General features: G+C 43.8%; 1 protein-coding gene and 1 non-coding gene across 2 annotated transcripts in view; both read left to right on the top strand.

Annotated features, from left to right (window-relative positions):
• Nucleotides 1-13,157, top strand: part of MYO3B (myosin IIIB) — a 408,982-nt gene that overhangs the window by 281,985 nt on the left and 113,840 nt on the right. The window contains exons 27-28 of the mRNA XM_070476366.1: nucleotides 6,013-6,114; nucleotides 10,631-10,730. Coding sequence (XP_070332467.1) covers nucleotides 6,013-6,114; nucleotides 10,631-10,730 — 202 coding nt within the window. The remainder of the gene's footprint in view (nucleotides 1-6,012; nucleotides 6,115-10,630; nucleotides 10,731-13,157) is intronic.
• On the top strand, nucleotides 7,756-7,828 carry TRNAG-CCC (transfer RNA glycine (anticodon CCC)). The gene has a single exon. It is a non-coding gene; the product is annotated as a tRNA-Gly (tRNA).

Genomic DNA, 13,157 nt, shown 5'->3' with positions numbered 1-13,157 from the left:
ACCTTTATAAAAGAGAGAATTTTTCTGAATCTTATGTCTTTGCCTATCTGACAGGGAAAAATTAAAACACAGCAATAGCATGTGAAAGATTTCAAGTGGCTTTCTTTCTGTAATGAGATATGATCTATCATGCCAAGAGCTTGGTTCATTTGTGTGGATAAATTTTTCAGTGACCTCAAAATTGTTATGACTTAGGTGATATGCTCCTGATGTCATTTTTCTCACTCATGGGTTTGAGACCCTTTTGCAGCTTGTTCTGTAAAATAGCAAGTGTCCTCTGTACCCCCTCCCAGAAGTCAGAAATTCTAAAATCTGGGAGTTAAATATCACCAAGACTGCTGCCTCCTGCTGTGGAAGGCAAGTTGCCTTTGAGATGTCTGAAGAGTTGGAAGATATGGGTGAGCCTATCACATTTAACCCGCGGTGACGGGTGATTGGCAGCATAACAGCTGAGCAACAGCCATTTGGCCAGGAGTTCAAACCCCAACATGAAGAGCCATAGCAGGATCGTGGCTTGATTTGCTGTGGCCATGCAGTCTGACTCACCAAGCACAGAGGCGGAGGCAGATGTGACAGCTGGTAGCCATTCTCGTCAATAAAGTTGTGATGGGTGAGATGTATAAGCAACCACAGCCTGCTAATTTCATAGACTTTGAGCCAAGTGCTTAGTGTCAAAACCAGCTACGGTCAGTGATGCAAACGTTTTGTGATGTGTCCCTCGTTGACAGCAAGGCTCTTCCCCCGGACTCTCCTCCTAGTGGGTTAGAAGCAATTGAATCCTGCTGTCCAGAAACAATCCAGTTTGGGGAGAAGGAGGCTTTACCCTCTTTTTTTTTTTTAATTTGGTAAATTTTTAAAAGTCAGATTTATTGAGGTATAATTTACATATAGTGAAACTCAGTTTGATAAAATTGGATGATCACATATAGTCAGGTAACCCCCAACACAATCAAGAAAAAGATGTTTCCAAAGAGTTCGCTCATGCCCTTGCTGTCGTCCATCCCTTCCGCAAACCCAGCTTCTGGTGAACACTACTGGTTTTCTTGTCCCTGTAATTTTATGTTTTCTAAAATACCATGTAAGTGAAGTCATATAGTATGTAGATATTTGAATCTGACTTCTTTCACTTAGCCTAATGCTTTGGAGATTCATCAGTGTTGCTGCATTATCAGTAGTTTGTTCTTTTTCATTGCTGAGCAGAATTCTGATCTGCGGGTCTGCCACAATTAAGTCCCTTTACCAGCTAAAGGACATTTGTTTCCAGTTCCTGTGATGATGAATAAAGCTACTGTAAATATTCGGAGCTTTGTCTTTTTAAGAAAAATTTAGAGGAAAATAAATAACTTTGTTTTATAAGAAGCCAGAATGATACTGGAAGTAGGAGTTGCTTCCTTCTTGACTAACCAATAGAAATACTTATTTTTATAATATCTTATACTTTTTGCACAGCAATTTACAATTCATACATTCACACAAAGGACTTCCAGTTTCCTTATTCCTATAATATCATAGTAATGCTGAGAAGGAGGTTAGAGATTTTACCTCATTTTACAGATTGTGGCTAAGAAACCTCCCTGCAATTCAGACTGCATAACTCCTGATCTCCTGTCCTTCCCTCAAAATGTATTTTGAACATCCTTTCATTCAGAACACTCTGCTGGATGCTCTTTGGGTGGTCATATAGACTACATAAAAATACTGAATTTTTTTCCTTCAAAAGATGGGAAGACAGTTGGATACTCTACATCATATATCATCAGGGAAATAAAATTTAGACATCAACGAGATACCACTGTTCACCTATTAGAATAGCCAAAATCTGGAACATTAACAGCACCAAATGCTGGTGAGAATATGGAGCAATACGAACTGTCACTGCTGGTGAGAATGCAAATGATGTGGTTACTTTGGAAGAGAATGTGGCAATTTCTCTTAAAACTAAACATACTCTTACTATGTAATCCAGTAGTCATTCTCCTTAGTATTTACCCAAAGGAGCTGAAAATTTATGTCCACACAAAAACCTGTACAGGAATGTTTGTTTAAGACAACTTTATTTATAATTACCAAGTCTTGGAAGCAACAGAGGTGTCCTTCTGTAGGTAAATGGATAAACCATGACACAGCCACACAATGGAATCGTCTTCAGTGCTAAAAAGAAGTGAGCTGTCAAGCCATTAAAGACACGATGCTGGAGAGGGAAATGGCAACCCCCTCCAGTATTCTTGCCTGGAGAATTCCATGGACAGAGGAGCCTGGTGGGCTACACCCCATGGGATCACAAAGAGTCGGACACGACTGAGTGACTAACATACAAGAACATGAAGGAATCTCAAATGCTTTCTACTAACTGAAAGAAGCCAATCTGAAAAGAATACTTACTGTGTGACCGCAACTGTATGACATTCTGGAGAAGGCAAAACTTTGGAGACAGTAAAAAGATCAATAGTTGTCAAGGGGTGAGGAGCTGTGAGGAAGGACAAATAGGTAAAACACAGAGGATTTTTAGGGCCGTTGACAATACCCTGTATGGTACCATAATGATGAATATGTGTCATTATAATGTCCAAACTCATAAAATGTATAGCATCAAGCATGAACTGTAATGTAAACTATGGATCTGGGGTAAGTATGATGTGTCAGTGTGGGTTCATCAGTTGTAACAAATGTACAGTTGATAAGCGATGTTGATAATTGGGGAGGTTGAGTATGTGTGGGGGCAAAGGGTATATGGGACATCTGTGTACCTTCCCCTCATTTTGCTGTGAACCTAAAATTGTTCTAAAAATACAGACTTTTTAGCAAGGGAGGGGGACAGTCTCAGATAAAACCTGGCCTACCACAGGCTTGAAAGGAGTACTAAGCCAGGTCCAACTAACAGTCACAAGGAGCGAATGATCTGTGAAGCATCCCTGCCTCAATCCTTTTTGGAAGCAAGCAGGGCATAAATTATAAGAAGTGAATCCAACCTAAGGCTGCTGGGAGTCAGGAGACAGGAGAGCCACTGTCCTTAGATGCCTGAAGGGAATAGGAATTCCTCAGTGATGCTACAGGACAGGCAGGGAGCTCATCTTCAGGGGAGAGGAAAGCCTCCCTCCTTAACCTCCAAGTTAGAGAAAGTGGTTACCAGATGAGACTTTCTTTGAACTCTGTCAAAGTTTGATTAATTTGGAATTAAGTAGTGGAGAATCAGAGTGGAAAATGCTCAAAGGCCTAAAATTACTAGATTTGTTTTGTGTGGTAGGGGCAGAGGCCAGGCTTTGTGATACAGCTGTAGGTAAAAAAAAAAAAAATGTGTCAATGAGATTCTGTCCTTTAAGAAAAGAATTAGACTTTGGGCTGCTTTTGGTGGCATTTGCTTGTTGGACCTCCCACAAGTTGGCCTCTTTAAATTCTAGTAAAATGGCTACTGACCAGCTGTAACTCCAGCCAGAAACCGCATGGGCTTGTCGCTCCACTGGCCAGCAGTAGTGAGAGGGGAAGCCTGGGTCCCTGCACCTCATCTGTAAGCGCCCTCTCTGCCAGGTCCATGGTGAGGACAGGAAAGCTCACCAGGCGTAGCTCACCAGCCAGGAGACCTACCCAGGCAGTGTCCCTGCTGGAAGCAGTGCCTGTGTCTGTCCTCTAGGTGGGTCATCAAACACCAGGCAGTGCCAGAGCCGTCTCCTGCAGCAGCTGAGCTGTGGGACTCTTAAAAGGCCCAGGCACGTGAATGAAATAAAGTCTGAATTTTTATTTCCATTACTAAGACAGTGGGGGTTAATGGTTTTTAAATGTTTAAATAAATGGGCTACACCCTGTAATATTTAGGAATTCAGACTTCAGGGCAAAACTGCATGAGTTTGAATCCTGACTCTGCCAGCCTCCAGCTGTGTGTGACTTTCTTGGGAAAATCATTTAAGCTCCCTGTGCCTCAGTCTCCTTAGCTGTAAAATGGAAACGATAGTGATCTGTACCTTTGAGAGTTCCTGTAGGGGTAAAAGAATTAATTTTTGTAAAGAGCTTAGGACAATAGGTAGCCATTCCCTTCTCCAGGGGATCTTCCCAACCCAGGGGATCTTCCCAACCCAGGGACTGAACCCAGGTCTCCCACATTGCAGGAGGATTCTTCACCATCTGAGCCACCAGGGAAGCCCAAGAAAACTGGAGTGGGCAGCCTATCCCTTCTCCAGGGGGTCTCCCAGACCCAGGGATCAAACCCAGATCTCCCGAGAGAGTGTGTCCTGACATGGCCTTAACATGTCCTGTGTCTTAACATGGCCATCTTATAGGCGTACTGATGATGGGGCTTAAGACCCACCTTAATCCAATGGGACTGTATTTTAAACCAATTATATATGCATACACCCTATTTCCAAAGAAGGTTACACTCTGAGGTACAGGATAAATGTCTCTTTGTACGCTCAGTCTCTGTGTCAGAATGCCAGCGGCATGAGGACATGGACTCTGTGTGCCTCCTTAAGTGTGGTCCACGGCGGCCTGCGTTACTGAGCACAGAATACTTATGGGGCTGCCTGCAAGGAATAGAGAGACACGGTGCCGCCAGGAGGGCCACGCTTGAGGGAGGAGAGCCATCCAGGAGGAGGGAGAGAGACAGGACAGAAAGAAACACATTTGAGGATGAAGGAGGAGGAAGGTCCAAATACCCTAGCATGGTATGTCTAGAAGCACTTTTGGCAGAATTAGAAACAGCCTGAGTCAGGAAGTGGTGCAAGATGAGAGCAAGCAGCCTCTGGATCACAGGCCAGGGAGGAAGGAGATAAGACAGAGTTAGGGTTGAAACCTCAGGGAGGAGCCTGCTGCGGAGAGGAGGGCAGGACAGTTGATTCTAAAGCCAAGGGGTCTAGTTGGAAAGAACCTGGCTTCTCCAGATACCGGAGGTGGTCTGAGATGTAGGAACATTTTCAACCCATTGTGACCTTGTGGGTCGTGGAGCATGGAAGAAGACCTGGGACAGCCAGGAACATCCCTGCAGCACTTTCCCACCCAAGCCATTAATGGTCTTGGTAGGGAAGTCTTTAGATGTTTACCACTGTGAAGTAAGCTAGTTCAGTTCAGTTCAGTCGCTCAGTCATGTCTGACTCTTTGTGACCCCATGAACCGCAGCACACCAGGCCTCCCTGTCCATCACCAATTGCCGGAGTCTACCCAAACCCATGTCCATTGAGTCAGTGATGCCATCCAATTGTCTCATCCTCTGTCGTCCCCTTCTCCTCCTGCCCTCAATCTTTCCCAGCATCAGGGTCTTTTCAAATGAGCCAGCTCTTCGCATCAGGTGGCCAAAGTATTGGAGTTTCAGCTTCAACATCAGTCCTTCCAATGAACACCCAGAACTGATCTCTTTTAGGACTGATCTCCTTTAGGATGGGCTGGTTGGATCTCCTTGCATTAAGTTAACTGTAGTTACTGAAGTAAGCTAACTGGACTATGAAAAACTGCACTGGTGATGTTCTTCCACTGAAGATAGTGTGTAGTCTGCCTTTTCCATGACAGCATAGTTGACCATGGACCCACAAAGGTCAGTAAACAGGACTGCAAGACAAAAGGAATAAGAGAGGCCTGCCCCAGGATAGATATGTGGAGAGACAGAGGAGGCCCCATCCCTCTTTTTCTCCTCAGGTGGTACCGCTGAAACATAGTGGAAATGCTGTCCAGTTGTCACACCTGGAACCCTCACCTGGTGCACTCATGACCTCGGTCACCCAACTCCCTATCTGACCAATGCGATTAATGAGACAGGTTACCCAGCCTACCCCATGTCACCAAGCTGGTAGTGCGTCCAGCCAGGAGAGTTACTAAGTCTCCTATCCCCTATACTTGTGCCCTTTCACAACCACACTGTGTTAACTCTTCAAAATAAGCTCCAAATCCATGGCTGAGATTCATCACCTCAGAGCCTCAAACCATAAGAAACATGTGGATTTCCCTAGCCATGCTGTATTCCCCACTTTGGTAATTCATCCAGGTGGAAGACATAACCTTGAGAAGATGCTGTTTTGTTTCATTCCACAGGGTGCCCTTCAGACCAAAGCAGTGATCCACAGCCCACCATCACAGGGGGTCCCAGGGGAACTGTGCAGGTTCAGTTCTCCAGTGAGCCTGCTGACCACAAAGGTGAGGTCATTAGAAGTTTGGCATGGGTGTCCTATATTTATGGACACTCCAGAGAAGATTCCAGAGCTGGAAACAATCACCTGATGTGATCCCTCTGTCTGGCACTCTTTTTTTTTTCTACAGGTGACAGCTGATTAAGTTCAGGGGCAGCCTTGCAGGGGAGCCCCTTATCTCTGGGGCTCAACCCCTCTGCACCTGACTGGGTGCCCAGTTACCTGTCACTGGGGAAGATGGGCTAGTGGCAGCTTTCCTTGCCAATTGCCTCTCTTCAGTCCATCCTCTTGGAGCATACACTGACATGTTTCTATCTTATTTACCATAAGACCTTATGAAAGTTTAGCTTCTCAGGAATATCTTTCTATGATCCTGACACTGATACATTGAGCACATTCATAGGGGAAGAATACTGTGGACAAGAAGTTAAAACTTGAGTATCTAGTCTAAGCCTTCCATTAATTACCATCATTGTATAATGAGAGATTGGACTAGAATGGTTTTCCAACATTTAAAAGATATTAGAATCCTCCATTTTTTCAGTTTGAAGGTCCCTGAACTTCTGCTTGAAGAAGCAGCTATGATTTTAAAAATACGACCTTTTAATGCTGATGCTCACATGTATGAAATGTGAGGCTGAGTTGCCCTGGATCTCACACAGAGCTTGGAGGTACAGTGTAACTCCAGGCCTAGCAGTGAGGTCTGGGTGCTTCCAGCTTCTTTGGAATCTGCAACCCAGCCTAGGTTTCAAGAAAATGCACAACTGGAGCCTCACCTCAGGGCAAGGAGGTTAGGGAGAGGGTAAAAAGGGAAGAAAGGGAGCCCCAGGAGCACCAGTGTTTCTTGAACTTGAGGAGGCTTGGAGGTGAGACAGGGAGACACTTCAATTTCAAAAGAAGGCTGTCTAGATGTTACAGACCTACAGTCTAGGTCCGTTCTCCCTAGCAGATGTCAGAAATAGGAGGTCTTCCTGTTGTAATCAACACACAGGTATGGTTTGTTTGGCCAGACCAACTTTTTTTTTTTTTTTTTTTAACAAAAAACATTGAACCCAAATGTTTTCAAATCGGCTGTACATCCTCTGGTTCTCCACAAGCCTCATTTGTGTTACCTGAATGACCCCAAAGGCATTTTTAATTTGCAACACCTGCTATGTTTTTTTTTTTCTTTTTCCTCCTGATGGTCAAATGCTCTTTCATTTTATTTCAAAATGTGAAGAATTGCCTCAGTTCTCCTGGGAAATATGAATAGCTCTAGAGTTCAGTCTGACTCTGGAAGGCTTTGATTCCCCAGAGAAGTCCCTCCCAGTATCTCTTTATTTCATTTAACCAGAACACTTCAGGATGCTTCCCTGGAGACAGGAGACCCATGTCTGGAGGAGCCTCTGTTGTCACACCTGCACATAGCTCAAGTCTGATATTTTGTGAACATTTCTGCTATAGAAATGCATCATTTAGTTTTCTCAGCCATGTCACTGGTTTAGTTCCTTTAGCTTGATCTGTTCACTTAGAATCAGTAACCCTGTTTTACGCTGTCCTTTTTCTCCATATTTCCATTTCTCCAATCTCCTTGTTTAACAGTTTGCCAGAGAGATGCCAAATTATCCCAGCTGTCACTGAACATACTTAAAAGTATTTGACAGGGACTTCCCTGATGGTCCAGTAGCTAAGACTCTGTGCTCCCAATGCAGGGGGCCCAGGTTCAATCCCTGGTCAGGGAACTAGATCCTACATGTAACTAAGACCCTGTGCAGCCAAATACATATTTTTAAAAGTATTTGACAATTTAGGATTTTTCTTTGAATTCAGTGGTTCGATAACCTTTTTTATTCATTTAAGAAACTTTAAAAGTTGAGGTATAATTGGCCTACAACATTATATTTGTGTCAAGTGTACAACATTTCTGATTTAAGTTTATCTCTTTGACTCAAATCCTTGTTGCTGCTCTTCTGACAAAGCTGAGGGACAAGGAACAGACTTCGTCTAATCTTTAATAAGAATATTCTTTACCTTTCTATTTGGCTTTTAAACTTCAAATAACTCTCAAAAATCAATATTTTGATGACTGAAGTTCAAGTGAATAAGAAGCATGAATGAGTTTTCCCTTTAATTACATGATCAGAAATTCTGTGGGTTTTTGTTGGAAACCTGGGCAGAGTAACTGGGGGCATTTGCTAAGTGTCAGATAAAGGTGTCACTGCCTCCCCTCTTCCTGGTGGTGGACACAGCACCTTCATATGGAAAGCCCAAACCAAATGGGGTTAGTGGTCTTCCTAGCTTAGCTTGTGTTTCTTCCTCTCTGAATTGCTATTTAACTGCTATTTCCCCTTTTCATACTGAGGATCTCAAAATAGATGCAGACAGCAACAATGTCAACCTCCTATGTGGACAAGACCATCTGGGCTTTGGTCAGTGAGTGGTAGCCGTTGGTGCTGCTGAATTGGGCCAGAGAACAAGATTAAAAATGATTTTTGTTGATTTTCCTTCTTAATAAGGAAACATATTTTTGTCCCTAAAGTTGGCTTCTCTTTTTTTCTTTTTGTATCATTTCTCACTTTTATATTGCTTCTCACAGTATTACAAGTGAGCTTGGGTCAAACAATGTTTTAAAATCTCCAGGAGGGGGAAGCCTGCCTGGTCCTCTAACCAGAGGAGTTCAATCAAGAGAAGGCAGGGAAGGGAGGAGAGGGGATTGGTTCGTGAAATTCTAAAAGGCTGCAGCTATTTTTCTTGACTTCTGCTTCCCACTTCCTTTAATATTGTTGTTTCACTGTTTGGTCATAGTGTGTATTTGCATGTGAGTGTGTGTATGTAATAATAAAAATGTAATAATGTTCCATACAAAGTTTTCTTTTTATCCTTTTGGTGTTTATAGCAATAGTAATAACAACAGATGGTCTTATCTACCACTGATAATGAAAAAAATCACGTTTCTTCTACACAAGAGATAAATATGCCTAAGGAACCAAACGAATAATATAAAATCAGAGCATACTCTTCATAGATTAGACAAAACAAAAACAATTGATTTCCATATTTCTTTTAATGCACTCCATTTTTATCATGTTATATTTTCCGTCATTATAACAGAAACCTTCAATAATTTATGCACCTTTCACACTATGTCACAATTGAAAAATATGTAGATTATCTTCATTGGTTGTATTTTGGTTTGGCTCTTTCTAGATGATCTAAAATAAGGACAGCAAATAGGTACAGAGTCTCCTTCGGACCCTAATGGATTGGTGGTAACGATGTGGAACTATGGTTCTCATAGTTTTATGAGAACTTTATGCCACACCTTAAAATTATCTAGGAAGCTTTTTAAAAATGATGCCAACCCTACACCAGACCAGTTTCAGAATCTCTGGGAGTTGGGTTCAGGCATATTTAAAATCTTCCTGGGTGATTCTAATGTACAGTCAAGATTAAGAATTGTTGATCTAGAGCAGTGTTCTTCCAGACCTCAACATAGATCCTGATTACCTCAAGGGCTTGTTAAAAACACAGATTGCCAGCCTCCACCGCCAGACTTTCTGATTCATTTAGGTCAGGGTGAGGCCCAAGAATTTTGTTTTCTAACAAGTTTTTAGGTGATGTTGATGCTTTCTGTGATGTGTTTTCGATTAGCTGTGATAATGTGGGGCTCACACCTTGAGAACCACTGACATGAAACATTGTGTTAGGAACTTGAAGCCAAATGAAAGGTCAAGAGAAGAAGGCAATGGCTAGTTAGTCACAGCTGCCCTGGTCGTAAAAGGAGGAATTGCACTTGTCACTCTCACTCTTGAGAGACTCGTCAGTGAGCTGTCCTCAACCACAGTACAGAACTGAGTTCCTCCTGAAATGAATCCCTAGTTGTAGTAATCCTACCCACATTGTCTCAGATGGTAGAGAATCTGCCTGCCGTGCAGGAGGCTTGGGTTTAGTCCCTGGGTTGGGAAGATGCCCTGGAGAAGGGAATGGATACCCACTTGAGTATTCTTGCCTGGAGAATCCCATGGACAGAGGAGCCTGGCAGGCTACAGTCCGTAGGGTTGCAAAGGGTCGGACATAACTGAGTGACTAACACTTTCACTTACTTCCACACGTTGTGACGGTATTTCTTGACCACTGTCCTCATCCACAGGCAGCTCTGCCCAGCCCAGCAGGACTGGAAGCTGGACTCCTAAGACTGTCTAGCACCACACCACTCCAGCTCATGTGTTCTGCTGCTCGCCAACTTCCTCACCTTGGGGCCTCCAACCTGTCCACTCTTTATTGTCATAGGCAGGTGGCTTGTTTTCCTACAAGATGAGTTACTTTATCTAGTTTGCCAGCTGGGACTGACGACAAAGCAAGGCTGTCATCACAGAACAAGTCAGTTTTGATGATGTGTCCTAGACAAAGGTTGCAAAAAGTCAGGGAGCAGCACAAGGACAGGCAGCGAGGTGCTGCAGAGAGAATAGATGGCTAGTTAAATCAAACCCTGCCTACCTCTGAATTTATCCTCAGTCTCTAAGCACTTGTTTGTTTTCTCTTAGTTCTGAGGGGCTCTGGCGATCATAAAAGCAGCCCACAAGCAGAATCCAGCAATGGCCATGCAGACACTTCAAGTACCTCTCCTGTCACTGAGAAAAATTGGTGAGTCTTATCTGTAAGATTTTATTCCAACAGACAATGAAACAAAAGTATTTCTTACACTGTTGTTATTCTGGTGAATTGGAGAGAGTGGAGCCAAAAAGTGTTGCCCACCAGAATCCCCCATGTCAGAAGTCATTACTCTGTGGGCAAAAGTCTTTGATCTACAGGGCAATCTGGTTACAGCCCTCTTATGGGTTCTCCTCATAGTGAAACCTGTACTTGGCCTCAGTAGGTTAAAACAGTGGTTCTCAAATGGGGGCAGTTCTGCCCCCTCCCACTTTCCTTCTGAGGACATATTTGGCTGCCACAACTCTTCACAGGGGGTTTGTGCAAAGGACATCTAGTGGATCGAAGCCAGAGAAGCTGCTGCCCAGTCTACAGTGCACAAGGCAGCTCCCGCCCGACTAGCCTAAAAGGACAAAAAACTATGGGCTTAAGCTAATGCAAAAAGGGTACATCATTTTCATTAAAAGTTTACTCCAGGATTTTGAGGAAATAAGCAGGCCATTAGAAAATTCATTGCATCTTTTTGGAAAAAGAGGTGGTCTTAATTTGTAACTTTTAAAAATTTTTTGAGACATCTTATTAATATTTTGAAACTTGACAAAGTAAATCCTCAGTACTTCTCTAGCAAGTCTCAAATGCTTGAGCTGACTTTAAAGTAGTTTGTGATTGTCTCTCAGTAACCACAGGGAATGGTTCCAGGAGTCCCCACAGATACCAAACTTTGCTGCTGCTCAGGTCCCTTACATATAGAGTGTTGTGGTATAGTTTGCCCTGCATATCCATGGGTTTCACAACCACAGATTCAAGCAACCTTGGATTTGCACAAAACCCATAGAAGTGGAGGGCAGATTGTACTTAATAGTCAGAATAGCTCATGTCAGGGTACTTGATGAAATATTATTGGCCTAGTATCTCATATGAGAGATACTCTCATATTTTGAACAAAGCTCAAAATGTCTTTCAGCAGAGAGACCACTGAACTTGGCAGGTGGAAGACTTGGGTTCTGATCCTAAAGCTAAACATTTTCCAGACCTTTGATCTTGGGCAAGTCAATGAATATAGTTTGGGAAATGGCTCCAGCCCCAGCCTGACTCCCGTCCACCTCCACTGATGACCAGCTTTACTCAGAATATCAGGGCTGTGCTGTGAGCAATGTCCACTTCCCTTCCCTCCACCTTAGAACTGCTCCTTCTAGTCAGCTGTCCATTCTTCCTTTTGTTCACCCAGGTGAGCTCTCCCTGGCTCACCTCTGATGTTCCTGCTCTCCAGGTCCTGCCACCATCAGTCAGACCAGCCCTGGCTTTCACATCTTTCTCTCTCTGCTGCCTCTTCCCCATTTGCTGATTCCTCTCCCCATCTAACAAAAGTCTTCCCCTTGGCCCTGTCCCTTCCTCTTCTTTCTTTTACACCTCAGACTTCCTCAGAATGACATCCAGCTCGGTTGCCTCGTTCCCTCACCAACCCCTACCTCTCTAAACCCGAAATCATCCGTGCCCTCACTGCATCCCTCAAACAGTCCTTGGGAAGCCTAGCTCTTAAGAGAGCCTTGTGCTCATCAGGTTGTGCCACACTCGGTGCCATGGGCCGTGCTTTCCGTGAACTGCACTCGTCCATGGTTTCTACAGCACTGTGGTCTTCAGCTTCTTTCTCCCAGATGTCCTCCATCTTTATTCTGCTCCTCTTCCACCCACCTTGAAATACAGGCAGTTCTCCAAGTCCTTGACTGTCTTCTTTCTTCACCTCTCCCTGGGTGATATCCTCTCTCACTAGTGTTATTCTGGTACCAACTCTCAGCTGAGAGAGCATGATTCTCAGGTCTCTGTTCTGAGCTCCACCCTACTACACCCACCTCCTGCTGCCTCTAGATTCCTGATCTACACACCAGAGCCTCAACAGAAAAGCCCACCAAAGGACCTCCACCAGTTCACCAGACCTTGCCACTTCCATGAGTGCTACACACATTCTCCTGTGACCTGGTCTTCAAACCTGGTGCTCATTTTTGATCCCTACATCTCACTTAACCCCACCTCCAGTCACTTTTTTAGCATCCTTCCCTGGCCCAGACCTACCATTATCTCTGTCTCTCTCCACTCTCTCCTCTTTACAGATCAGCTTTCATTGCTAACACCTGATCAATTGTCTTAAAGCATATTCTGACTTCTCAAAGAACTTTAATGGCTTCCTGTTTTAGGCCAAAAGAGGTTCAGACGCCTCAGTCTGCTTTTGCAAGCCTCTCTCTATCTCACTCCAGTTTGTCTTCTAGACTCAGCTCCTGTATGATCCTATGTGCACCCTCTGGCTTCCTGGAGTCAGACTTCATATTGTTCCTACCAGTGCACCTCCTTCTGTTCTCTGTGCCCTCTCCTTTCAGTTCAGCTCTTATATGTTTCATCAAGATACAACATCATATATCTCTTCTC

This window comes from Odocoileus virginianus, chromosome 13 (genome assembly GCF_023699985.2).
Source record: "Odocoileus virginianus isolate 20LAN1187 ecotype Illinois chromosome 13, Ovbor_1.2, whole genome shotgun sequence".
Taxonomy (NCBI): domain Eukaryota; kingdom Metazoa; phylum Chordata; class Mammalia; order Artiodactyla; family Cervidae; genus Odocoileus; species Odocoileus virginianus.
Note: the sequence above shows the minus strand (reverse complement) of the source record. Positions and strands in the feature narration are given on the sequence as shown.